Source organism: Clupea harengus, chromosome 22 (genome assembly GCF_900700415.2).
Source record: "Clupea harengus chromosome 22, Ch_v2.0.2, whole genome shotgun sequence".
Classification (NCBI taxonomy): Eukaryota; Metazoa; Chordata; class Actinopteri; order Clupeiformes; family Clupeidae; genus Clupea; species Clupea harengus.
In genome coordinates, this window is record NC_045173.1 from 17,109,173 (window position 1) to 17,136,456 (window position 27,284).

Genomic DNA, 27,284 nt, shown 5'->3' on the forward strand with positions numbered 1-27,284 from the left:
TAGGCTATTTAATATTTAGACGTAGGATCAGTATCCTGTGGAATGCATAAGTTCACAGAACAGTTTTTCAGGGATCTTTAAATGTGTGGCGATTGGAAGCGTCATCTCGACAAGCTCCACCCCTTGACGTCAAATACGTTTTTTCGCAATGAATATTCATTCCAGACCAATGAGGTTTTGTTGCTGTCTACTATCACGGTGTTTGGCTGTGTATGCTGTTAGCTAACGCGGGTTTGTAGCAGAAATGTGAGGAAGATGGCGACGTTGAAAGAGGAACAATGTTACGGGCTTTCTTGTGGTAGACTGAGTAATGGCAGCAACACGTCGATATTTCACGTCAAACTCACTGACAGCGCGCTCAGAGCCATCGAGAGCTATCAAAGTAGCAAGGTAAATACACAGATTGATTTCATTAAGACTAGGCTTGTCTATGTAACTGTTGCCACATGGAAAGGCAGTTTAGTGACTTCAGGTTAAAAAGTAGCTAGCCAACTATGCTACTTTGAACCAACAACCTCTTGAAGACGTGACTGTCATTTCTTGATGTTAACTTATATGCTACTTAAATGCTAGCCAGGTAGAATAAGCTACTAGAAACTTAAATTTAAGCATAGCTAGTTAGGGAAAGCTAATGATCAAGTTGAAGTGCCTGTTTCAAAACATGTTCGAAAGAGTGTCTCATCCATTGGTGACTATTCCATCCTTTTATCTAATGGGTTAGGGTTAGTTTCTTTTTTCATGTTCAGTAACAATTTATCAGCAGTAAAGTAACATTACCACTGTAGTTGAACTGTGTCATTGTATTAATCCATGTCTTTAAAATGTCTAGATTGAGTAACTGAGTTAGCAGACTCGCACCTCAATTTATATCCGTATGTTTTATGATGTTAAAATTGTAACTCTCTGACGTTGCTATCCACAGTGTTATGTCTGTTCTAAAGTCCTCTCTAACTGATAGGTATGCAACGGTTTGTTCGTGTCATACGGTTAGAAGTGTTTTCATGAGCTGTGGCCTCCGTGCTCCTGCAACAGGCTGGCTCTGTTCCAAGTGGTTAACATGTTATCCCAACTGTGCCCCCATGAGCGCAGTCAGTGTTTGCGGTAAATTAGTTGTGTAAACCACTGTGGCCTGTTTTAAACTCAGTGCAGCTCTAAATTGGATTGACAAAGTAAGAATAGGCCAGACAGAGTACCTGTAAGAAACTAGTAAGTATCCTGTTTGTGTAAACGTGTGTGGGTGCAGTCATGATTAGGTAACCAGGCAAAAAGGGTTTGATTTATTTTTAAAACTTTTGTTTACATAGTAAATCAGTGGGCTTTATTTACTTGTGTGTGTGAGACTGCGTGCTTGCTCACTGACATGTTAGTCTTAGTGAGAAACTTCATGTGAATGTCCCAGTGACATTTAACGATGTGCTGTGGCCGGTTGAATGTCATCCCTACTGCCAGAAGAGGCGTGGGGAGTGGAGGGAGCACGCTGTGCTCTCTGGTGCAGATGTGATTGTTCTCAACCCTGGGGGTGTACAGAGGGGGGGGGGGGGGGGTGTCAGCAGGAGGAGGGCCCATATATACACACACGCACACACACACGGTACTGTCGTACCCCCCCCGTCATCTTTTCCCGTCATCCCACTGATGTAATTTGGGAGCTGCTCTGTGATGACTCACATCCTTCAGATGGTGCCAGTACAGCTCATTCTGAAGCAGAGTTTCAAACTACCTCAGGAGTCTGTCTGCGCTTTCATTCAGGAAACATTTAACCTGGCTACAGACAGGGGCCTGTGGTTGTTTTTGGACGTGTGTATTAATGCCATTCATTCCCACAAACTGAGTCCTGATTACTGTTTACAGAAGTACAATTGTGATTACGATTGTTGGAAGCACAGCCTGTTGTCTGAGTCCTTTATTGTACAGTGTGACCATTCAGTTTCTAACGCCTGAAGACCTCCCATGTTGAGTCCCTAATATGCGTGTTCTTACATTTTTGGTCACATTCTATGGCTTTACCACTAATTTGGCCTTCCTACCTGTTATCCTGGCCTGGACCCTAACACTTGGTAGATAGGGTGAACCAACTCTAACCTTGTTCAAATTGAGATTGAGCTGCTGTAGAAACCAAACATTAATCCTGAGTTTGTGGTCTCTAAAAACACAGTACAGCCACTAGAATATTTGGCCATCTAAAAACAACTTGACGTCTTCCACTGAGGGTGGCATCTGTACTATATGGTACGTTGGCTTTATACAAATATACAAGTGGTTCACCAAACTCTACGACTTAATATTCAGACCGGCGAATTGTGAAACAGCTTGTCAACCTGTGTGGGACCTTGGAGGTGGTTCTCCCATTCAGATGCATGGTGTCAGTGACTGTGCTGGTTGCGCAGGGGTTAGGCCTATCTCTCAGGAATAAGCCTTGTGAGAGCTGTGAGAGTGGGCCATGACGGTGCATTGCTTTGAAGGAGGAAGAAAGTTGAAAGCTGCGGATGACTTCTGCTTCTGTTTCCTCCTTTCGATTATCATCACGACTGCGGCATGAGCAGCTGAGAAGGCTTGTGTCCCCCTCCCCCCTCCCGTTTCTCTGTTGATCATCTTTCTCTCTTTCTCTCTCTCTCTCGCTCTGATGGAGAGAAACCACATCTTCCACCAGCTCACCACAGAACCGCTTTGCCGCTTCCTCCCCTCTAAGTCCAGTGTCAGCAAAATTCACAGAGGGGGATTTTCTCTTTGAAATTTTTGGGCTTTTTCCTATTTCCTACTAAACCAGTTTTCCCCCTCATTGCTTACATACACACTCTTTGGTCCGACCTGACAGTAGCGTAGCTGAATCATCCATTGGAACTGGCTTCTCTTGTGTCACATGTTGTCTAAGACACAATGCTACGACGGAGCAGCTAAAGAAAAGGGTGTTCTCCAGTGGTTTCAGCAAAGGTGAAGTGTTTCTCAGTTTCTGTCATGGGAGTCATCACTCATCTTTTAGAATCTGCCACTCATACCTAGAGGTGCTGGGGATCAGAACAAACGATTTGCACTCAGCACACACACTGGTGCAAACTATGCTCTCTGTTTCAGCTAACACCAATGTAAATGGCTCAGTTCACTGCTCCCACACTTCTTTCTTGAGAAACCTTAAATGTGTTCTGCAGTCAGTCCTGCTCTTATCTGCTATCACCAGAAGTGGTAGAAGTCTGACGGAAGTTACCAAGAAATGCATCTTAATTCACCTGACTTACTGAACGTTTCCTTTCTCTGTTCATGCGTCTAGCCAGTGCGTGTCACTTTGAAGTGCAGCAATGTCCACTAATTGTCTCTCTAACAAACAGTCCTGTGGAGCATGTGCTTTGAACCCACCATCAAACGGGTTTGAACCAATGAGTGGAATTCTAGAGCCAATTAGACATCCATTTTTGGCGTGTCTGGTCCACATTGCCATTGCTCTGCTGGGCGGGTGTCCCACAGTGCTGTCCGGTGACACCACGTTAGATTTGATGAACTGTTGCATAACTGCTGTTTCTTAGCAACACCAGTGATTGGCTCATGAAAGGAATTTGAGAAGGGTAAGGAAAATGCCAGAAGTAGGCTAGAAGGGCCAGCTTTCACATGTGATAATGTGAATCACCTGTTGCCTATAATGTCTGACCTTAAGCTTCATCTGCCAACAGATGATATCAGATGTTTGAATGGTGATATTTGAGGAAGACCCAGATTTTTATTTGGAAGTGTGTCTATGTGTGTGCCAGACTCTGCAGTAGCAGCTTCTCTTCATCGTGAGATGTGGAGAGGCTGGGGTAATGCTATTTTGGTGACAAATGTTTTGGCTGCATCAGAGTAGCCCGATGTTTCTGTCTCATTAACTGGCAACCAAGTAAGCAAAATCGCATCTCATCAATCACGCCGCAAGGTAGTGGAGACACAGGACGCCTTAAAATATATCTGTCATCGCCTGTTCTTGCTGAACTTTACCTAGTCTTGGTGTCCTTGGCGTTCTGAGGCCTTGTCCTGGCATGAACCTGTGATGTTTTTTTATAGACAGTAAAAAGAGTGGACAGAGCCACTCCATAGGGCTTCAGTGGAGGGCAGTGAAGCAGGATTGGGGACTACTTCCTGTCGGGCTTCTCTTTCACTGCGTAAGGACGAGGCTCTGGTTGGTGACGCAAAGTCTGATTTTGAATGTCACTTTGACATCTAGTGTTTGGAATGTAGCCGATTTCGGTAAGTGTTCTGATTCACCTAGGCTCTATGGGGTAGTACTCTTCGTACAGTTCTTCAATGCAGTTACTTCACTCCCGCTTTTCTTGTGTGTTGCAGGTTTGCAATGTCGTTTTTTGGAATAGAGAAATATTTATTACCCTAAAGTGTGCCAAGTGAGTTACAAGGTTACAGAGCCGGTCATACAGTCTTGTGTTTCTGTGGAAGATAATAAGTCATGTATAGTATGCTTCAGAAGTGAAGTTATTTGCTGTTATTTTATTTGTCAAGAAAAGTCTAAATGAATGGGAGTCAATGGAAGACTAGTGCTAGTTGGGCTTCTCATGCTGAGAGACCCTCCCATGACACATTTCGAACGCTCGATTACCCCCTTGTGTTTCCCTGGTAACAATGCAAGCTCTTAACCGGGTAAGGAAACTAATTTCCACCCCTTGAAGGGGAAGCTCCTACTTGCCTTTATAGTGCATTACACCCACTTTTCACTGGAATTAGGCTGCTTCATTTATTTTCACAACCACATCTCTCGATGTGAAACTGCAAACCAGCTGAGCCTGTTCGGCGGAAGCTGTGGCCGGCGCAGACAGCACTGCCTTGATGCAATAGAAAGTACACTAGGATGCTGCCTGTCTGCTGCTGTTCAAAAGGCCGTAGTGTGGTTGTTGCATTATGCTTGAGTAAATCTGAACTACAATAATGAGGGAGGGAAAAAGGTTTTCTCAAGAGATGCTGTTGACCATAAAAACAGGAAGTCGGAGTGTGACATGCAAAAATAAGACCGCACAATGCGATACAAATGTGGCGACAATCACGTACTCAGAAGAGTTATGTCATAAGTTATTCAAGTCCTGCATGAATAATCCAAGTGAGGTTTACAGGTTGTGTTAACTGTTATCAGAAGCCCTGAACATGCCTGGAACATCATGTGCTGTGCGCGTTTGAACACTTAGCTAAATTGGCTGTGACTATCCTGGCCTTGGAGCCCGAATAGACAACCCAGTGGGGAGCGATTGAGGTTACATGACCGGCACATGGCAAACAGGGGCTCACAGCAGTCACAGGAAAGCCCTGCAACACGAGAGGGAAGCCTTAGCCGTGCTCCACACCGCTCCTGTCTGCAGTGTTCCAGTGGTGAACATTACACCACCCAAGCACTGGCCTGGGGAGGCTGTCCGGCCATCTGTAAGAAGCTGGCTGGGGATTGAGACGCTGAGGTTGTCTATTTCTGTCTGCTCCAGCAGCCTGGCCATAATCTAAGCTGATCACCCAGCCTTGTCGATATCAACCACCAATGCTTTTTGTGTATTGGAGGGGGGTGGGTTGAGTGTTGCATGCTCCACACCCATCCCTCTCATAGCTGCTGCTGGATGTGTTGCTGCTGAAACGGTGGTATGCAGCCGTGCAATAGCTCATGGTCATGGTCAGACCACTGTGATGTTGATACTTCTTAAGCTACTTTCAACCGAAAGATGTGCTTTAGAGGTACTGCCCCTTAGGCTTGGAATGGGTAAAGGATCTGGGCTAAATAATGGGTGGCAGTTGGAGCTTTGTTTTTTGGTGTAGGATAACGAGGCTGGGAACTGATGTTCTGTGGGACACATTTCTATGAAGCTTTTGAAGTTATTATAGTTGGCTTAGGACTCCTAGAGTTCAGCTTGACAAACCTGTGTGATGGGCTGACCTCTATAATGTGTTGCTCTCCTGGAGGGGTTTTCTGCAGTTGTTGTGATGGTTGTATTTTGAGAAAGGGATAGTGAAATGTGTGTGAGGTTTGTTCTGTTGTATTTGTGTCCTGGGTGGGAGGGGTTGGCCACAATCTTACCTGCACGCCTCAGGGTCCTACAAGTCCTGTAGAGATGGCAGATTGCAGCCAATCACCTTCTCAGCAGAACGAATGATACGCTGCAGTCTGCCATTGTCATGTTCAGCTCCCATTTGAGGTCCTGGGAGAGGATGGTGCCTTAGGGCTGAAACACACCAAACGCGTTTTTAAAACGGCAGACGCTTCAAAAACGCCTTGGCAAAGTGCGGCGGGCAAAACATTCGCAGGATCACCAGGCTGTTTTGCCTGGCGCCTAGGAAGCGGAGCTGCGTGCGCAACCTGCCTGGGCCGAGTGTGACATTGATGAGCGGTGCGCCTCCGCACCTTGCGCTGGAAAGTTGAGAATAGTTCAACTTTTAAGCGCATCTAAAAAAAACGCTACAAAGACGCAACGCGTGGCGGAGAAAAGGCGCACACGCAAGGCGCGCCGTACCATAGGAAACAATGCATTTGCTAGCGTCCCGTTTTTAAAAACGCTTTTGGTGTGTTTCGGCCCTTAGGAAGCGGAAGGACTCCACAGTCACTCAGGGTGATGGGGGTGGGTGGGGCTGGGTTCTTTCTGAAGTCTACAACCATCTCCACTGTTCAGAGCGTTGAGCTCCAGGTTTTTCTTTCAGAGAGAGAGAAATGAAAAGGGACAGAGAGAGTAATTTATGACTGCTGTTAGTCTAGTGAAATTCAAAGCATCTCGGGTTTACACAATAGATGGTACCTGGCCAACAAAAACAAAAGTGTGTGTGTGTGTGTGTGTGTGTGTGTGTGTGTGTGTGTGTGTACAGGTTCATACTTGTGATTTTGTAAGTGCGGTGAAGGTGGGAGGGAGGTGCTGGATGACAGTGTGTGAACATATGTGTGTGCATAGTATGAGCAGACAAAAGCAAAGGTACAATGATGTTTATAAGCCTTTACCCTACACCACTTACAAATTCTCTAGAAATAAACCATTATGACCCACTTCCTTAAGAAGTACTTAAACTCTGTAGACAAAATGTTCCATTAGTGAATTGCATGGTGACGCTTGATTTTAGAAAGGAAAGATAGGATTTCACTGTTATGTATGTGACAATGAGATATTGTCTCCCAAAATTGATTGAGGTCTTACAGTTGTGTGTGTGCGTGTGCATGTGTGTTTAGAGCAGTAATGGTATGGAGTGGCCAGGCCAGGCTCATGTCCACATCCATAGCTTTAAATAACTTTACAAGAGCCTCATTCCTCCCTCACCGTCCTGTACCAAAACAAATAGGCCTAACCATGGGAAACTCATCTCTCTTTTCCTATTTTCATTCTTTCTCAGGAGTTTACTCTGATTTGGTATTCACTAAATTCACTTGTTTGTGTGTGTGAGGGGGTTGGGGGGAGGGTTAAACCAGACACAGCCCACAAAGAGAGTGATTATGGCCATCACTGGTATGAGAAGCCCCATTGATTTGGGATTATGAATTGTGTGGGTACAGTTCGATTCAGAATGTTTGTATGTTATTAGCGCCTCTGTCTACCTAGTGGTGACTGCTTTGCCTAAATCATCTCTTTTCAGGCCCTCAGCCTAGATCAGCCTGTGGTCAGCATGCTAGAAATATGTATATGCTTTGTCTTCTAGTTTAATGATCTGTTTGCAAACTTGAGAAGGTTTTGTTTGTTTGTTTGTTTTTTTTTTTTTTTTTTTGCAAGGAGTATATTGAGAGCAGAAGGCAGAGAATTGTATCTGCAGAGTGTTGCTTCTCTTCCAGCTACTGTATCTTTTTTCGTAGGAAATGCCCATTACTGAATGCTTGTTTCCCTTTCTCTTTCTTATCTTCTTCTTTTGTCTCTTTCTTTGCCTCTCTCCCCCTCTCTTTCTTTCTTTCTCTTTGTTGCAGGGATCAACTGCCCATCCTTCCATTCGTTTCACTGGAAACCAAGGGGTAAGGACAGACATCTTAATTTTTATTAAAACCATTTTGCACTGTTCATGGGAGAGGGAAAAAAAACACTTCTTTTTAAAGCCCTTGAAATAACCTTGTAGGTTCCTCATTTCATAGAATTGTTTCTGCACCAGAAGGGGGGAAAAGAGAAACAAAGTCATCCCCATCAGAGCCACGTGGTATGGCAGGACCCTGCCATGGTTTTTGCATAGATCCCTTTTTTTCTGAGGCCATGTTTCCCTGCCAGAAAAAAGCACTTCTGCTTTTCCAGGGCTCTTCATGCCCTCTCTGCCCCTGGTGCCCCTGGTGCCCTCCGTGCCACTGCAAACACTGTTAGAATATAAAACTACGTGTACAGCAGAGAACGTGCATTCAGTTGGTCTATCATCGTATATTCATTGACCACAAGTGTTAATGGTTTTAGAGTTTGGCACATCAGTTTATCTTTATTCCAGACCCTGAGTAAGGTGATCATTGAGAGGGGGAAAATCCATCGCCAGGAGCAGAAAAAAATAAGGCTCCAGTGTTAAAGGTGGAGTCCGTGACCTAATCTAATACACTGGCAAATACTGCCCGAATCGTGAACTGTGCCTTTAAATCCAACCTGGTTTAGTAGTGTGTGTGTGTCATTGCACATCCGTATTTGTGTATGCGGTGTTGTGTTATGACCTTATACCATGTGCCTATACAACGAGTCATCAGTGTCAGGGATGGGGCGCATCTGACCCAGCTTCCTGTCGTTCTGTCCCTCCTGGTGTTCCCTCCTGTCACTGCTCTTTTCTTCAAGGGCTGATTGGTGTGAAAGTGATACAGGGTGTCACTGAAGCACGTTCTCATGGGAGTCACCGGAGGCATCCAGTTACTTCTCACTCACTCTCTCTCTCTCACACACACACACGCACACGCACACGCACACGCACGCACACACACACGCACACGCACACACACGGTCACCTGTCGCGTTGTGTGACTTACTGACCACATTTGTGAGCAGGTGTGAAATAATCTGTGTATGATTCTCCCTCCCTCCCTCTCTCTCTCAACACCTGACTTTTCTTTTTTTCTTTTATTACTGCAGAAAATCTCTATCCCTCATGGCAAGACCTCGGAAGAATATGTGACATTCACCTTCTACCTGTCCCGCATTGGGCGGGACAACCCTCAGGGAAGCTTCGACTGCATCCAGCAGTGCGCAACATGGTGAGGGAAAACAGGAAGTATCTGTGCACCTGGATTGGCTGATTTTCATGGCAATCTCATCATCTGATCAGTCATTCATTCAGTCAGTCAATCATTCACTTGTACTGCTCAAGCCAGACACACAAACACACACACACACACACACACACACACACACACACACACACACACACACACATATGCACACACATACACACACACACACACACACACACACACACACACACACACACACACACACACACACAGTCAAGGCCCCTTGTGTTATTGATAAATCATTGCCCAAATGCTTTGCAAACAGAACTGGTGCTGCACTGGATGTTTTGGATGTGTGCCACTGTAAGCTGGCCAGCTAGCTCAGCTCCCCAGCCTGCAGAGAAAACATGACCGTCCCCCCACACACAACCCTAGCCTCCCACATCATTTCAGCCCTGCTAATGTTAGTTAGGCGTGCTTCCAGCCTTCGAGTGAGAGCAGCGTGGTGCGTGGGACCAGCTTTGGCTCTTCTAGTGCAGTGATTGAGGGTTTTTAAAAAGCTTGACGGTACATTCCATTCATGTTATTCAGCAAAATGCCTGGTGAAAAAAATGTGGGTTACATATGTAACCTCGGTTCTCTGAAGGAGAACACAGACGTCACCTTATGGGTCTGTCAAGGAGCACTACCTCCGTGTGCATAACACCGTGCACGGTGCACTCTCATCCTTCAGAGAACTGAGATTACATATGTATTCCAACATTCTCTTTTAGTCAAAGCACTTTGACCTCACCTCATGGGTGGACACCACCGTGGATTTGTACACACAGCAACCCGGTTCGTACTTAGACCAAGGGTCCACCGAGAGGCCAACAATACAGAGCGGACTACAGACTTGTTATGTCCAAATGATCGAAACAGGCAAAGGTATCCCACCCAGCTAGCTGCCTGGCACACATACAGAACTCCTTTCCATATGGCTCACGATGCTGCCACACTCTGAGCGGAGTGCGCACGCAAACCAGCTGGAGCTGTATTCGCTGCCCCGATCGCTTCAACAATCCAGTGTGATAGACTCTGCTTCGATGGAGCCGGGCCCACGGCCTGTGCTCCAAACATGCAAACAGCTGCTCAGTCTTTGCAAATAGAGGAGGGCGATGAGCAACGAGAAGTCTGAAGCCTCCGCTCTTCCTCCGAGGCAGGCAACTCAATAACGCGGCACGCCGACACGTCCAGCCAGTAACAGAGCTGTCTTTTAAATGTATGCCTTCCAGGGCTCAAAAGAAGCACTGGTAAGGGCATCCAAAACTTATACCAAATCCCAATGTGGAACTGTGACAGAGCTGGTCTCATTATTTAAGGGGACTCAAAAAACTGAAATGTGTATGCTTTGTCTTTTGAAAGCAAATCTCAGAAACGTCTTGTGCTGTGGAGTGATCGGAATAGAAGTATGAAATCTTCAGATTGATAGTGATAAACCAATCGCTTTGACGTACACTGTGTGCATGAATGCGTGAACGTGTGAATGACTGAGTGAGCATTTAAAACGGGAGCTTTTTTTAAACATCCGTTCAGGTCTCTCAGCTCTAGAATGGGCCTCATTCCTCCATCCCTCAGTGTAAGAATGACAATGGGCTGTAAAATCCCTGAAGTCTGTCTACTGGAAGGACAACGTGAACAGCCAACTTCTCTCACAAACGGTCCATCTCTTGCTGCAAAACAGGGGACAGGCGCTCCTCTTCGAAGCTGTAGGTCTGTGCCACACACCGCCTGAGAGGCCTCGCCTGTGTGGAGCTATGTTGATGCTGCGCCGACTGTTGGGGCCGCTGATGGGTTTCTGCCTGACTGACATGGTACGGTGTCCCAGGTCGTCGAGGCATTCAGTTCCTCAGGGTTGCCGAGTACTTCTGAGCCACTTTAAAGTTCTCCGTCATGGCCCCCATTGCCGCGCTAAACAGGCTTGCGTCGCCAGCTTTTATCCCTACTGGCTGTGCATATGTAAGTTTTGTTTTTAGAAGTTCGTGTAGTAGTTTTCTCTAGAAGGATACAGAATACAGAATTACAGAATTCAATATTGAATATACTCACCGTTCCTCGGGGTGCATGAAATATATGAAAAACACAGGTTTTAACCTTAATAACGGCTAGCAACTGTAACAGAGTAACGTTAGCTTGCCAGCACCTGTAACTGCAGCGTAGCTAGCTAGCAGGCTAGCAGTAATCAATCAATCAAACCTGCTGGCTTCGAGGACAGCTCTTTCAGGGGCTGCCGCCAGGTGAAAAGAAGGAGCACTTGGAAGTCGCAGAAACACAACAAGGAACTTAAGGTCATTGATAAGACTCACTACCACTCGCTAGCAAGGAGGTTTTTAAACTTTTGTGTGAATGACATGCTGAAAGGAGGTGAGAGGATGAAAAGGACAGGATGAGGGCTCCGTGGCAGACCGCACACTCAGCCATTCAGGCGTTGTGTGTTTAAGGTTTTTAGGAACACGTTGGATAATAAGGTGATGTCGAAGTGCTTTGACTGAAAGAGAACATACACTACTAAGGAGTATAGAAGAGAACACAATGATCTAAATACTTTCATTCTCACAATCCGCTTTATGTAATCTGATGGTGTACACTGCCTGCACAGGGGTAATCCCTGTTTATGTGTGCTTATAAAGGCCTATTAACTCATATTTATACCTGTTTATGTGTGCTTATAAAGGCCTATTAACTCCTATTCATACCTGTTTATGTATTCCTATAAAGGCTTATTAACTTCTAGTCATACCTGTCTATCCCTACACAGTGCTGTTCTCCTTTTGGTTAATAAAATAATAAGACTGTGCCCTTTGCAGTGATGGAGCTGTTGAGCTGGACTGCCTGGGCGGGATCCAGGACAAGCTCACGGTGAACGCCACGGACGACTCCTATCAGAAGGCCCGGCAGAACATGGCCCAGGCCGAGGAGGAGACGCGGCGGCGGGGGGCCATCGTCATCAAGCAGCGGGGCCGATACATCAGTAAGAGATGGGGCCCCTGTGTGCTCAGTCTGGATTTCCACATGCAGGAGGAGCGCTTACAGCCACAACAGCCAGAGCAGAGTCCGATCAGCTTGGGTTAGAAGGGGAGAGAGGAGAAGGGCAGGGGGAAACGATCAGAAACATTGCAGATGAAATCATACACGTATCAGGATTAGCATGCTAGCATACATGTGCTAAATGTACACAATACATACAAACATAACATGGGTATATACATGATGCATACAAAATTGATAATGTGGGGAGAGAGCATTCAAGTATTGTAGAACAGCTTAGTGGGTATACAGAGTGCTCGCAGTTTACTATTAAAAGAGTAAGTAGAGTGATGGAACAGAAAACTATGTCGATGGTGGCAGTTATTTACATAGCAGGTAAAGCTAGCACAGAGTATGGGGTAGAATAAGTGCATGATAGTGCGATGGGGGTGGGTAGGTGTAGGCTGAGGGTTTCTGCAAGTAGATCAGGTGTAGAGACTACAGCAGCATCCCACAGCGAAGATAGTCTAGACTAGAAGGGGAAGGAAGAGACGAAGTGAGTGGGTAGAGTTCGGCTGCCAGTACACGTGTACTGGCAGCCGAACTCTACCCACTCACTTCGTCTCTTCCTTCCCCTTAATGTACTTAATGGATATGGTGATGAGGAACAATGTTTTCACAGCCATCGGCATTTGCGAGCAAAGGTCATGCTATAAGAGATAGAACATTTGGTTAGTGAACATCAATTTGATAAACAGATTAAGAGATGCATTTAAGTAAACAATAAACAGTAGTTAATATGGCCACTTTATCAGTATCAGTGCAAGCATAATATGATCTAGAAGGAGAGGGAGAGGCTGCCCGGCAAGGTGTATGGGAATGTTTGTTTAGTTTTGATGAATTATGTTTAGTTATGGTTCGTTGACAACATTTTAGTTAGGATAGCAAGGGTGCACAACTGGCTGGCGACATCCGCAACACGTGCCGCATGCTGTACCCGGGATCCGTTAAGGCCCTCCTTCACAGTACCTCATGTACTGTTTTATTGATATTGGGAATTTGATATGTGTTTAGCTGTGATGAGTTCTGCTTGGTGCATGGGGATGTTTGTGTCTGTTGTGTTGTGTGTTGTTCCTAGTGCCTTTGTGTTGTGTCTGGGTTGTTGTTGGTGGGTGAGCGAGAGTCTCAGTCTGTCCTCCTGGTTCCAGCCCTGTGCTCCTCTGTGGCCGCAGCGTTGTTGTAATCCGAACCTGTGGTCTACCAGACACCAGATGGAGTGCTCCGTGTGTGTGTGTGTGTGTGTGTGTGTGTGTGTGTGTGTTTGTGTGGGCGCAAGTGTGTGCAAAATTGGGTCTGACTGTGCGCCAGGAGCAGTCTGTCCCTCTAAGCCATTTCCTGTCAGAGGCATTTGTTATGGAAAGGCCAGAACAAACCAGCATTGTCCTCCTGGGGCTGTCAACAAGAAAAATTGCATTGTTGGCTAAATAAATTAGTTTTTGTTTTTTTTGTCTGAACTCCCCATGTTTAGGAGCTTGTTTGTGGCTCATCTTTGGCATGCTTGAGATCTGCAGGACTTGTATAGAGTATGTGTTTAAAGCTTTACAGCTTTACTTTGCGTGTGTGTGTCCACACAGGCAAAAGAGTCCAGATCCGTAAGCCACCGGCGAGCCTGACTGATGTGGTTGCCCCCTCCCGGCGCGTGTCGCGACCTGTGCTCATATCCAACAGCAGCAGCCAGAGGCGCCTCGGCGCCCTCGCACGGCCCAACCAGGAGAAGGTGGCGGGGCTGCCCCTGCGTGAGCGACTCACCCACCTGCTGGCACTCAAGACCTACCGCAAGGCCGAGCTGATTGTGCGGCTGCAGCGAGATGGCCTGTCCCCTGAGGACAGGGAATCTCTGGATGGCCTGCTGTTGCAGGTCAGACTACAGCCCACTAGACAGATGATCACTCACCACTGATAAGCAGTCCCTGATAACCTTAGAGCACACACACACACACACACACACACACACACACACACACACACACACACACACACACACACACACACACACACAACCCCAGGCTGCTGTGTCTGGGACGGGTCTAGCACTGACTGCCTCAGATCTGGCCCTGATGCTACGGACCAGTGCAGATGTAACCTGTGTTGCAGTCCCATGGGTGCTAGTCTCTTAAGATATCGATGAGCAAGGTTTACTCGTCGGACAGCTCTGTACCCACTGCCTACCATTGTACGGATCCAACCCTGGTCTGGTGCCTGTTTGGCAGATTAAGGCTCGATCAGGGCCTGATCTCTCCCATGTCTGCTAAATGTCAGGAGCTGATCATGCTTGAGATTAGAAAAGAGTGTTCCCTGACGCTTGAACACAAAGACATACAGTCTCTAATGAGAGTCTAATCTGGCAAACCACTGACAGATTTAGAGTCTGTTGAAACGTGCAGGACAATCCAAAGAGGCAGATCAGGTACTCCGGTCCACCAGGGGAGAAATAGGCCCTTTGTTTCCTCATTTTTAGCCCAAAAAATGAAGCTGTATTTTAATCAGTAGGTTCTGTATTATTGCATATTCAAGTATCATAGTGATAAACCAATGATAACTGCATGTTTTCTCATGTTCTCTTTTTCATTGTGCAGGTGGGCCACCTCAGTGAGAAAGACAACACGTTCACACTAAAGGACGCCCTGTTGAATGACGTGCAGAGAGACTGGCCTGGCTACACGGAGGGAGACCGGCAGCTCCTGAAGAGGATCCTTATCACCAAGAGCAGGTCAGACTCACGGGCAGATAGGTGGCTAAAGAGGCTTTCATCAGAACATGGTCATCTGCCAAGCGCTTGTGGGTATTGGCGTGGTGTTCTGTGTAATGTCAGGTGCCTGGAGAAGGGTGTATGGGAAAGACAGAAAATTCTCACTGAATTCCACGCAACATATGCATTGTTGAGACGCGTCGTGGAATTTTCAAAATTCAGCTCAAGTTAGGCAATCAAGTCATAGTTGCTCAATGCCTCAACCACAGAACCTTTATAATTCTGTGGCTTCAGCTTTCGGTAGCAGCTGCCTTTACATTCTCCGTGTTTAGACTTAGCTTCGAGGCTGAGGGCCCAAGACAAAGTCATCCCTTCTATAGCACCCTCTAAGGCAGCCTCTAAATTGCTGCTAAGGGCTCCCACTTTCATGGGAAACCTGGAGAAGTCGTTTCATTTTAAAGTAAATTCCCAGAGCAGGACATTTTCTTTCCCTTTTAGTAATGACATCACTGTTTACACAGCTGCATTTTTTTGTAGTGTTCTCACTGCCATTTTTAGGTATACTTTTGGTGACTGAAGTAACTAAGCATTCTCTAGCTGACTGTGAACTGAGAAATGGTTGAAGGTAGTGTGATAATGCTGCCTTCACAGTCATGCTGTAACTGAACGGTACTTCTTTTTAAAAATAGGTCTTAGAAAGGTCATGTAAAGCTTTTGAAATTGTATCGTTGGTCACACAGCAAGTCGACCTAGTATGTGTGAATAGTGTGAATGGCTGACGGTAGTGTCAATGAAGGAGCAGTGCTCTATTCTGCGGTATCTACAGCATGTGTAGGAGTTGTTTCTGTCATAGGTAGGTGTAATGAATCCTGGCCTCCTATGGTATAAACACACACACACACACACACACACACACACACACACACACACACACACACACACACAGGTGGAAATCAGTAAATCACTCTCTAAAGCACAGCTGGTGATGCAACTCTCACCCTAGCACATGTTCAGCCATGTGTGTTCTCTGGCAGCCCACAATATATGGTCCAGGATCAGGTTCTACTATCCGCAACACTATAACCTCCACAGCAGCACTGATCTACGCTCAGCAGTGGAGGACACTCAAGCTCCTCAAGCCAGTGTGATCTGGCAGGTGGCCAGACCTTCTTCCTGCCAGCATTGTGTGTGTGTGTGTGTGTGTGTGTGTGTGTGTGTGTGTGTGTGTGTGTGTGTGTGTTAGTCATTGCTGTTATGGTGAAAGAGTACAGTGTGAGCGTACACAGGCTGAAATGTTGCAGTCAGGCGGGAGAGGAGGTGAGCAGTTACGGGAAGGCTGAAGGGGGCGGCTTCTGATCTCAAGCCGTGGTTTGGGAAGTGACAAAGGTCATCACGTCATAAACTTACAGTAGTGGTAGACATCCAGACGGTTGGATATTAAATGGGTGCAATTGAAACTAAAGGAGTTTTTTGTGTTTTTATTGTCCGTTTACTGAACTGAAGCCAAGTTTGGGTTGTATTTTTTGGATGGCTAATGGAAACAACGACATTCAATCTTTAAAATAACCTTTTAAACAGTTTAAATGGTAGAGGTCCATTTGCATGAAATGATAAGTAGTTATCTAGCTGATGTTACAGTCTCCTCAATTTAATTTATTATAATAGGAAAAGGTACAAACCCTCAGGGTGCCTGGGCAGCTTCATATTAACACAAGGTCATATTCACACATGCTTGCAGCTGCCAACTGTTAATGGTTCCCTAAGCTAGAGATAGCCATCATAGGATGGTTAAAAAGCTACAATAGGTAAACACCCTCTGGGTGCCTGTGCAGCTTCATATTAACACGAGTTCATATTGACTTCATATTAAAATCAGTTCATATTACACACGCTAACAACTACCAAATGTTAAGATGGTTCCCTAAGCTCTCACGGAGGTTCACGCTCTGTAGCATTCCATGTTAAGACACCTGTTACTTTATTGTTATGGAAGTGTGAATGAAAATTTGTTATCCATCCAATGTTGTTTTTACCTGATATATTTATGAGATTTGTACGTGAAAGGGGAGAGAGACCTACTCATGCTTTACCTGACAGATTTACTCTGCGTGTTGCTTCCCATGTACAGGCCGCACCTGAGTATTAACAGCAGGGCTGCCATAATGAACCGCGTTTAATAGTTGGGAAAATAATCATGAGTAACCTGTCCCGGCCTGCAATCTGTTACGTCTGATTGAGTGAATGAACTGGTCTTTCTTCTTTCTTTTTTTTTCTCTCTTTTTTTTCTCTTTGCTTTGATCCTCCGTGCAACAGGAAGTTAGGTCAGGCCCAGAGTCTCCTGTCATCATCGGCAACAGCGGAAGAAACGAGAAGTCCACAGAGGGAGCAGGCCAGCTCCTCACCCTCACAGGTGAGCTATAAGTCTCTCTTGCTCTGGGGTCCTCTGTATGTCTATTTCTATCCATCTCTCTCTCTCTCTCTCTCTAAATTATCTGGATCTTTTGTCTTTCTTTCTTTCTTTCTTTCTTTCTTTGCCTTTATGTCTCACTCAGTTAGCTTGCTGTCTCTCTGCCTCACTTTTAATTGCCTACTGTCTGTTGGCCAGACAGAGACGGTGCAGCAGAGGAAGTGATATGTTAGTCAAATCAGGTCACGAGAGTCACAGACCACATTTCTCTTGTTTATTTCCATGATTTCACTTCCTGTACCCTTTCTCTGCAGAAGCGGCCAGTGCCTGACTACATTGACCCTTTAGCCAATAAGAAGCCCAGGATATCCCACCTGGCGAGCCGAGCCCAGGCTCAGCCGAATGGCGGGCTGTCGCGAGAGAGAGAGGCCAGCCCTGTCTCCACAGCGACCGAGTCCCGTCTCCCCAGGCTGGAACTCCCGCAGCCGTGCGAGCCTCTGTCGGACATGAGCAGCGACTCTGCGCCCAACAGCCGAGACAGCGAGGGCTCTGACGCCACCGCTGCCACCACCACCACTAGTGTGGCCGACAGGCTCGGGCACAGTTCGGCTGTCTCCACGGCAACGCACCCCTCCCTCCCCCTGCATCCACCCTGCCAGCCCACTGCGGCCACACCCACCCCTGCTCGCAAGAGCCGCAAGAAGTCCAGAAAGAACAAAGAGAGGGGCCGAGAGAGTGGACGGACGAAAGACCGGAATAGAGGGAGGGAGAGGAACCGAGAGAGCGGACTGACAGAAGACCGGACTAGAGAGGGGGAGAGGGACGCAGAGGCCAATGTTGAGGACACGGGGAGCGGCAATCAGGGGAGAAGCCCAGGTGAAGGCACAACTGTTTTCCCCGTGGAGGGAAAGTCAAGCAATCATAAGTACACTGCCACAGCATATGCTCAGCCCAGTCATTTCCTGTTGTGAATTAGGTGGTGAACAGTTTCTAAAACAGTTTGTTGGTGGTTCAGTCAAGCACTCTCGCCACAAAAGAAAAGCATACAATGATGGGGATTTTGGATTAGTTGGTGATGTCTGCTCTTCAGGAGACTTAAAATGTAGTGGAGCACTAACGCCCCCCTGTGGTCAGATGATGACAATTAGAAATCCAAATCCATCAGTCAAACACAGGAGTAGGCTTAACATAGTGCTCCATTCAGATCCTATTAGTGTTTTCTTGTGATTGGCTCTCTTGTTGAGAAGTCTCAAAATAGGCTACATCTTTTGTTTACCTCCAGCAGATGTCAACGGCACATATGAACACTCGGGAGTTGCCACAGGAACATTGGACTCTGAAGACTATTTAAGGTAATAACACAATATCCAGTTTTGATGCACTAAATGCATTTGGGATCCAAACCACTGAACCAGACATAATGGAAAAAAATCTTATATTTTGTGTTGAATGAATAAATCACCCAATGTGCATATCTGGTAGTAACTCAGTATTTTTTTCTGTGTGTGTGGGGGGGGATCTCTGTAGGAGCTACAGAACGATTGTTTCCCATGAGCAGCGTCAGAGGTACAAGAACGAGTTCAATGTGGAGTATAACGAGTACCGGGCCCTGCACGCCCGCATTGAGGGCGTGACGCGCCAGTTCACCGTGTTGGAAACCCAGCTCAAAGAGCTGCAGCAGGGCACCAACCAGTATAAGGTGAGCTCCTCCGTCGGCTAGTAGCATGAGATCTAGTCAGCCCTACAGCCAATCGGTGTGTCAGACTCTGTGCGACCACACATGCTGCTGCCATCAGATAAATCCTGTGATAAGTGAGAAGTTTGAGGTACTGACAAACACCAGACAGCCCCATTCAGCAAGGTCCTATGCCACCCTCACTATTACCTAAGGAGGGGGCTCTGGGATCTGTGTGTGATTTAGGAGACTTCCAAGAGATCCCAATGCTTGTATCACACATCTAGAAATGCGTACTTCAAGTGAAACCTATGTGTTAAGAGGGGTTCCTTTTTAGAAACTTTTGAAACTCAAATATTCACGAACTTACACACTTTTTTATTATTAATCTTTGCAGACCATTCACAACCAGATACTTCAAGAGTATCGCAAAATAAAAAAGGTATGCTCAGCTGTGTCTTTTACAGCCTCTTCAACTTTTTGTCATTTCCATAATTATAAATTTCATGAATAGTTTGTTTGAATTCATCCCCTGTGTCTCCTTTTCAGTCTAATCCAAACTACAGCCAGGATAAGAACCGTTGTGAATACCTACACAACAAACTTGCACACATAAAGAAAACCATTGCAAAGTATGATCACAAGCAGCTGTAACACATTTGCACATCGTCAGATGTTATCTTTAAACAGACTGGTTCCCAAGGAGCCAAGAAGTGGACAGTCATCCAGTAGAGTGTCCAGGCTTGTTCACTGGTTAACCGGAGACGTCGTTGCTGACTGGAGTATGTTGGAGCACACACAATAAAAAGCAGGACCTTTTCTGCCCCGTGTGAGTTTTTGTTTGCTTGGTATTTGTTTGTTTAAAGGGTTGATCTGTTTGTTAAAATAGAGATCTGATGACCCAAAGACGCAAAAAATGTCTCTGATGCAAGCGCACTGTTTTATCGCGGTGAAGTGCTGTTGGGTTGACTGAAGAACTGAACATGGCATTACACTGTTACTCCCTCACGCTGAATGACCAATGTTTGCTGCAGAGATTTACAGACTGTCCCGTGTCGAATCACAATCAGTGATGGATCCTTGCACATGGATTTTACTAAGTGCTAGAATAAGAAACCATTCAGCCAGCATGTATTGTCAGACTATTACTTCGGTGTATTATATTTTCTGTGTTTTAATTTATTGTTTTGTTTGGGGGGGGGGGGGGGGGTAATTCTGCAGAAGTGTTCTCTGTTCCCTCATGGGTCTGCAGACTCTGCACACTCCCCGGTTGTATAAAATAAAATGCATCATCTTAAGTCCTACTAGTAAATTACATCACAAACTTACGGTAGATTTCCTGACCTGCTGCCCGTGGTGGAGGGGACATTTGTTTTTCAGAGGGCATGTTCGTTCTGTTTTGAGAGCCGGGCCTGCTGAGTTTTGTGCAGCTCTGCTGGAACAGTAAAAAAATCTCCAGCTGAAGTGGACAGCAATCAGAGCGATACGCTGAAAACTACCACTGATCACTCAAGAATTGATCTTTTTGGACCCAATGCTCATAATTACAACTGGATCTTTAGATTAGTCTGAATTCTTAAGCACAGTTTGCGGCTAATTGCGTGAAACAGTTCCGACCTAGTGTGTGTTTGACAGTGGCTGAGATTCGGCCCATTCCAATGTCCCTCTAAGAAGTGTGTGTACCATTTGAGCAGTGGGTTCATATAGCATATATCCTATCGGTCAGACGCAGGCCCTTTTTGTATTAAGCATCTGCTCCCCATGGCTCTGACCAGTGCAGTCTCTCTTGGTGTTCTCCGAAAACAAACCATTACAGCATTGAGACCCACAGAAATTCTGTCTCGTCAGTATCATGCCATCTCTGTTCTCAAAATTGTTGTGCCATAACATGTTTTTTTTTTTTTTTTTTAAGCATTGTTGTGGAACACCTCCAAGTTGATGTTGCGTGCACTACACTGGCACATCCGAGGGAGGCTGTGTTGCATGCTGAATTACTGCCTCAGCTGTTCAGTACATTGAAATTAAACTTCAGCACTTTGGAAACTTTTAGTTCACTTGTCTGAGTCCTTGATGTTGGGGATTGCTTTGTCTTAATTTATCTTTTCTCCATTGAATTGATAGAGAAGGTGATTAAAAATCCCCAAACACTGTTGTCTAATCAAGAAATGCAAACAACTATAACTTGCCCCCATTTTGTGAAAGGCCTTACACTTCAATTGGTCCATGTTAATCACAAATTTAGTGGTACTGTTTTTCTTCAGTCAATTATGCTGGGAAAGAAGTGGTGTGATAAGGACAAATGTAATTAGCAGACTTAATCAGTTGATCCCTCATCCTGAACAGCGAGTTTCTCTGTGCCTGGGCCTCATCTATCTTCTCTGAAGCCTAAAGAATGTGGGTGTGTTGAATTGCTAAATGTTCTTGCCAAAGTTGAGAACCTTATTCCTGAGGCCTTCAACTGTAAGGGCAAAGACTAGTTCACTTTGTCCTACATGAACATGTTTCTGCCTCCCCCATTTATCAAGCTCCAAGTGTGGAGAGCTGAGGGCAGTTTAACAAATTGCTCAGGATGGATGTGGTAAGGGTTTGCAAAAAAGTGGTTCCATTGGGATTTGTGGAGGATGCATATTGAAATACGTGCTTTTAAATCAACAGGTGTTCATCATTTGGGGGGGGAGGGAGGAGAGAAAGAGTTGTAGAGAATTGTCTATCTGAAATTTTCCATTGAGCTTTCCCCCATAGGCTAGTTACTAGTTATAATTTGAAATTCAGGGATTTTTTTTTTAGGTAAGGCTCCTCGAGTGAGACGTGGACGATGATATTAGTGTGAGCTTGTCGTGTCGCGTTTGTCCACTTGTAAAGATCCTCATATTTAACACATTTGCATGGACACGCCTATACTGTTCGTTTAAATTCCAGAGAAAGAAAAAGCCCTACTGTCGGCACTCGGGATTGTCAATTCAACAGGTTTGGTCTGCACAGGCAGTGTGTCGCATTTGAAACAGTCGACTTCCTGAAGACAGCACGACGGGACAAGACATTAGACTGCTAAACCGGGATAGACGCACTCAGATCAGGTAGGCAAATAAAACAAAACCTATGGAATTTAATTTGCAATGGACATAGATAGTACATTGTTTGCTCTCCCCTTTCGTGCACAATTTATCTATGTGTTTTTTCACAAAATGTAAATCGAAGCGTTTCATTTTGAGAAGCGCAATGAACGACTACGCAGCTCTTAATAGTGTGATACGTTGTTTATGTAGGCTAGATAGGATGCTGCCTCCTTTTTTTTCTACCTATTATGTTATTTGATCTAATCTTTGGTTATTATGATCGTTCTTACCACATCACGTTTCTTTACAAGGTTATAGCCTTGTATCCATGAGTGCCAGATGTCTGATCTTGCCCACATTCCTATTGTGTATCCCGAAGCTACACTACAGGTTTTTGATAGAAGCCTGTTAAAATATTTTAAGCAGATGTCACACAGCTATGCACACAGCATTTTAATGTGCTCATAACCTGTGCAACTGCTATTCAAATGATTGCACCAATCATGCTATTGTATCATAAATTAATTGCACCAATTATCTCCAATTGTTGCAGGTTAAGGTTGGGAGGAGGGAGTAAGTACAATAGGCAGTAAGGCATGAATATGCTTATCTGTTAGCGTAAACTAACTTTATTTCACTTTCTTCTATTATCATTGCAGATTGCTCTCTTGTGCTAAATAGGCATCAAACATGACTACCAAAATCCAAATAAAAAGCCCCAATGTGAGATACACAGAGAAGTACATTGAGGCTCAGTACTCCTACCACACCGAATCTGTGTCCAGAGATGAGAGCATGTACACAGTAAGTAGAGACAACTTTTAATTGTAGGCACAGAGTCAGGTGTCTTGAATCTTTATTAGACTTGCCCTCATCTACTTATGTACCCTACTGTATGACCATATTTGCATATTACATGACTTTGGAAAAAAGTGACCGAATCAGTGTAGTGGGCGCACTCCCGTGGAAATAATCCCCATGACCTCCACGTTGGCTTCAATTTGTTTAAAATTTCCTTCAAGATCAAAAAAGTATCTATCAATCTATCTGTTCTGCCAATTGACCCACTGGAACAGGACAAGTAGAATACCACATTCCCATTCTGGCCCATGAATAACTTCTGTCATAATTCTTGTCTACTGTGTTTGCCCATCAAGGTAACACCTGCTACCACTCAGTTCACCTTTCGCACTGAGAGGGCAGTACCCAAGCTGGGGGTGATGCTGGTGGGCTGGGGAGGGAACAATGGCACCACTGTCACTGCTGCGGTCATGGCCAACAAGCTGGGCATGAGCTGGAGAACAAAGACTGGCATGAAGGTATTTATATGTAGAGACTTTATATATGAAGACAATGTGAATGAAGTGAGCTGCTTGAGATGTTTTCCTCAGTTGTCTAATTCAATGAGATTAGATTATCTGTCACACGGATATGGCAGTCAGAAATTATGTTTAAAAAAATTGTAAAAAATTCATCCAAATAGTAGCGACAACATACTACCCTAGAGAAAAATAATTATACCTGACCTGTACTGTTTACAAACTTGACCGAGTTCTGGTCCTTCGAAGGGTTAACAGCTAGTAATGTCTCCAGCAGACCATAGGCACACATTCTAGTCTGTTTGCCTTGTAGGGTTATTCTCCATTATTAGTAGCCCATAGACTTTTTTCCACTCCCCCCTCCCCATATAACTTTTTTTTTTTTCTCTTGTCTTTCCTCTCCCTTGCTATTTTTATCTTCTCCTAGGGCGCTAATTACTTTGGCTCGTTACTACAAGCCTCCACAGTGTGTTTAGGATCGGGCCCAGAGGGAGATGTCAACGTACCCTTCCGTGATCTACTTCCCATGGTGCACCCTAATGACATCATTTTCGATGGTAAGTGTCATCATAGCAGATTATAATTGATTACTGTACTGTACTGCAATGTTACTATAAAGAGTTCATTTGTGTTTTCCAGGGTGGGATATCTCCTCCTTAAACTTGGGCCAGGCGATGGAGAGGGCTGAGGTACTGGACTGGGCTTTACAGGAGCAGCTGCGGCCTCACATGGACCAGCTGAAGCCCAGGCCCTCCATATATATCCCAGAATTCATTGCTGCTAATCAGAGCCTCAGAGCTGATAACCTTATCCAAGGAACCAAGGCAGAGCAGGTACCAGTTGGAACCTTGTTGATGGATAATGGTTTAAAGTGGATGTGGATTCTTCTGATATCATGGCCTGTCACATGAAACTTACGGACTTTGACGTCTGTGTCTTTTAACACAGGTGGCACAGCTCAGGAGGGACATTGGTGACTTCAAGCAGCAGAGTGGTGTGGACAAAGTCCTTGTTCTGTGGACTGCCAACACAGAGAAATTCTGTGATGTCATACCCGGCGTCAATGACACTGCTGAGAATCTGCTTGCAACCATCCAGGTAGAACATTATAGAACTTACCAGTGCCATCCTAAATCTGCTGACGACGATGACATAGGTTATCAGGTCTTTTGTGAGTGCTGAGGATGCAGGACATTAGCACAGCATGTCTTGTCACTGTCAGATAATATATATATAAAAAAAAAAACATTAGTATGACACTGTCAGTAATCTGACACTTGCCCTTTTTTCTCCCCACTCAGAACAGTAGGAAGGGTATCACTGCCTGAAAATATCGATGACATAATTTATAAATGCCACCATGTTTAATGTGGACATGTCGTGAAATATTATCAGACTACTTTGACCAGTGTCTCTTTCTATATTTGTCTCATCCAGAAAGGAGGTGAGGTTTCTCCCTCCACACTTTTTGCAGTAGCCAGCATCCAGGAGGGCTGTGCGTACATCAACGGTTCCCCACAGAACACCTTTGTCCCTGGGGCGGTTGAGCTGGCCGTGCAGAGGGGCGTCTTCATTGGAGGAGACGACTTTAAATCTGGCCAGACCAAAATTAAGTCTGTTCTGGTAGACTTCTTGGTCAAGGCAGGCATCAAGGTGAATTAGGATTGTATCTCTGCAGGTCTAGTGACATTTTTCAGCAATTCAATGCTTTTTTTATTGTTTCTGCTCATTTCCTTTCATTTACTGAGAATAAAGAAATAAAATAAGGAAATATACGAGGAAAAGAATGGAAAGATTTGTGAAATTCCAGCTTTGATCTCTTCCTCTTTTCCTGCTGCAGCCAATGTCCATCGTCAGCTATAATCACCTTGGCAACAATGATGGATTGAACCTATCAGCTCCGCAGCAGTTCAGATCCAAGGAGATCTCCAAGAGTAATGTAGTGGATGACATGGTGCAGTCCAACCCTTTGTTATACGGCCCTGGGGAGAAGCCAGACCACTGTGTGAGTAGCGCTGGGCAGCTTTTCAAAACATCGGTGCAAGGATAATAGTGATCAGGATGCACAAAATCTGGAATTTGAGTTCTTCCAAAAAACAGTTTAACAGATTCTGATCTGGAATTTGTAATCCAGTCCGGAGATTCATGTCAGACAAACTACCTTAATGCACCCTCTGCTGTTCGGATGATAGGAGGGACCTATGTGTGATGACATGAGTACCCAGGTGTCATGAGCATAATCTTAAAAGCAGCTTTAATGGACAGTAGGTGTCATGTTTACATTGTGTTTGTTCGCCAGGTGGTGATCAAATACGTGCCATATGTGGGCGACAGCAAGCGTGCTATGGACGAGTACGTGTCTGAGATTATGATGGGTGGCACAAACACCATCGCTATTCACAACACCTGCGAGGTTAGCCTGCTACACATCTTCTTCAACATCCAGTGGGATTAATTTGAGATTACATATGGATTTAGAAATCACTTAATTGCATTCTGAAATTGTTCCTGTTCCTAGGACTCCTTGCTGGCTAGTCCAATCATCTTGGACCTGGCTATCCTAACAGAGCTGTCCCAGAGGATCACCTTCTGCACAGAGACTGACCCCACTTTCCAGACCTTCCACAGTGTGCTCTCTCTGCTCAGCTTCCTCATCAAGGCCCCTCTTGTCCCACAGGGGGCGCCTGTGGTCAATGCCTTCTTTCGCCAGAGAGCTTGCATTGAAAACGTCATGAGGTCGGTTCACAGCTCGCCATTGTACTAGTATTATCCCCATCTGTGTTAGGGAAGCATCACAAGCATGTCGCCCCCCCGCAGAGCAGACACACACACACACACACTGAGATACACACCCCCCCCCTCTCTCTCTGACACACATACTATATCTTCTCATTTCAGTTCAGTGGTCCCTGAGTAAAAGATAATAGTATTTCTGGGACAGTGTAGTGTATGTGACACGTCTCAAAGAAGTCCTTTCCTTTCTGTGTTTTAGGGCATGTCTCGGCCTGCCGCCTCAGAACAATATGCAGCTGGAGCACAAGATGCAGAGAACCCTCCTGCTGAACCGTGAGGACCATGTCCTCAAAGCTGTGGCCACCAAAAAGAACAAAGTCGTCCATGCCAACGGATTCCACCCGTTATCCTGCAATGAAGTCAATGGATATAAAATTGAGAAAACCGAGCACTGAATAAGATCCATCCATAGTGTGGAGTTATGACCTGCATGTAATCACCGTAGGCTTCTGAGTAGATTAGCATGTGCGTTTATTTAGATTTTTGACAGGTTTATAGCTACTTTTGAAATATGTTTATGATAGGCCTATGTATCAATGCTTCACCACTCTTGCTTAAAGAAATACATCTAGAAATTATTGACTTTATTGCTGAAAACAAACAGCTGTTTATAGGTCATTATAGCATAGGTATGTATTTTTGTTTCTTCTTTCGTTTATTCACATTAATCCCATTCGTCTTTTAAAATACAGATACTGATTTTTTTTTTGTCTGTGTAAGCAATTTAAAATTATTATTAAGGCAAGGTAGGCTAAACTTACATATCTGGAAACATTTTGAGCTCATTTAGTCAGCATTGTAACAATAGTAATTGTGTCCGTACGGACCTGTTTTGAGTGTGACGCCTGAAGTGAGAGTCGGACGTGAGATACACGTAGGTTGTACTGTATGTGTGTGAAGTCATGTGTAATTCAATAAAGCGTTGTTATTAAAGTTATTCTGTAGTCCCTTTATGCGAATAGGAGCAGAATAAAACATGGTGGCAGCGGTCACGGACCAGTTTTGCGAGCGTCTGTCGGCGGGAAAAACGTGTTTCCTAAAGAATCAGTGTTGAAACCGGATATCGTCACTTTACTCCGGTCTCTGGTTGGATAAAACTTTGTCACATGTCCTGAACAGAAATGGACAAGGACCTTTGATTTTTTCTTTAGGAATCATGTCGATGCCTGACTT

The 27,284-nt window shown here is 45.2% G+C and overlaps 2 protein-coding genes across 3 annotated transcripts; both read left to right on the forward strand.

Annotated features, from left to right (window-relative positions):
- The first annotated feature begins 142 nt into the window (after nucleotides 1-142).
- Nucleotides 143-20,992, forward strand: LOC105907078 (RNA polymerase II elongation factor ELL-like). 2 transcript variants are annotated; one of them, XM_012835354.3, is made up of 12 exons: nucleotides 143-390; nucleotides 7,886-7,930; nucleotides 9,009-9,130; nucleotides 11,953-12,116; nucleotides 13,747-14,030; nucleotides 14,749-14,882; nucleotides 17,175-17,271; nucleotides 17,583-18,144; nucleotides 18,551-18,620; nucleotides 18,796-18,967; nucleotides 19,341-19,385; nucleotides 19,493-20,992. In XM_012835354.3, exons 1-12 carry the CDS (start codon nucleotides 256-258, stop codon nucleotides 19,595-19,597), a joined length of 1,935 nt encoding a protein of 644 aa, XP_012690808.2. In that variant the 5' UTR covers nucleotides 143-255; the 3' UTR covers nucleotides 19,598-20,992. The 2 variants fall into 2 exon arrangements, with proteins under 2 accessions (XP_012690808.2, XP_012690809.2); XM_012835355.3 differs by having other exon boundaries at nucleotides 18,554-18,620.
- Nucleotides 20,993-21,666: 674 nt separating this feature from the next.
- Nucleotides 21,667-27,048, forward strand: LOC105906983 (inositol-3-phosphate synthase 1-A). The gene is made up of 11 exons (XM_012835215.3): nucleotides 21,667-22,020; nucleotides 22,659-22,803; nucleotides 23,157-23,318; nucleotides 23,746-23,875; nucleotides 23,958-24,151; nucleotides 24,267-24,416; nucleotides 24,756-24,971; nucleotides 25,159-25,323; nucleotides 25,618-25,731; nucleotides 25,837-26,054; nucleotides 26,311-27,048. The coding sequence occupies exons 2-11, from the start codon at nucleotides 22,690-22,692 to the stop codon at nucleotides 26,504-26,506; spliced, it is 1,659 nt and encodes a 552-aa protein (XP_012690669.1). The 5' UTR covers nucleotides 21,667-22,020; nucleotides 22,659-22,689; the 3' UTR covers nucleotides 26,507-27,048.
- The last annotated feature ends 236 nt before the right edge of the window (nucleotides 27,049-27,284 follow it).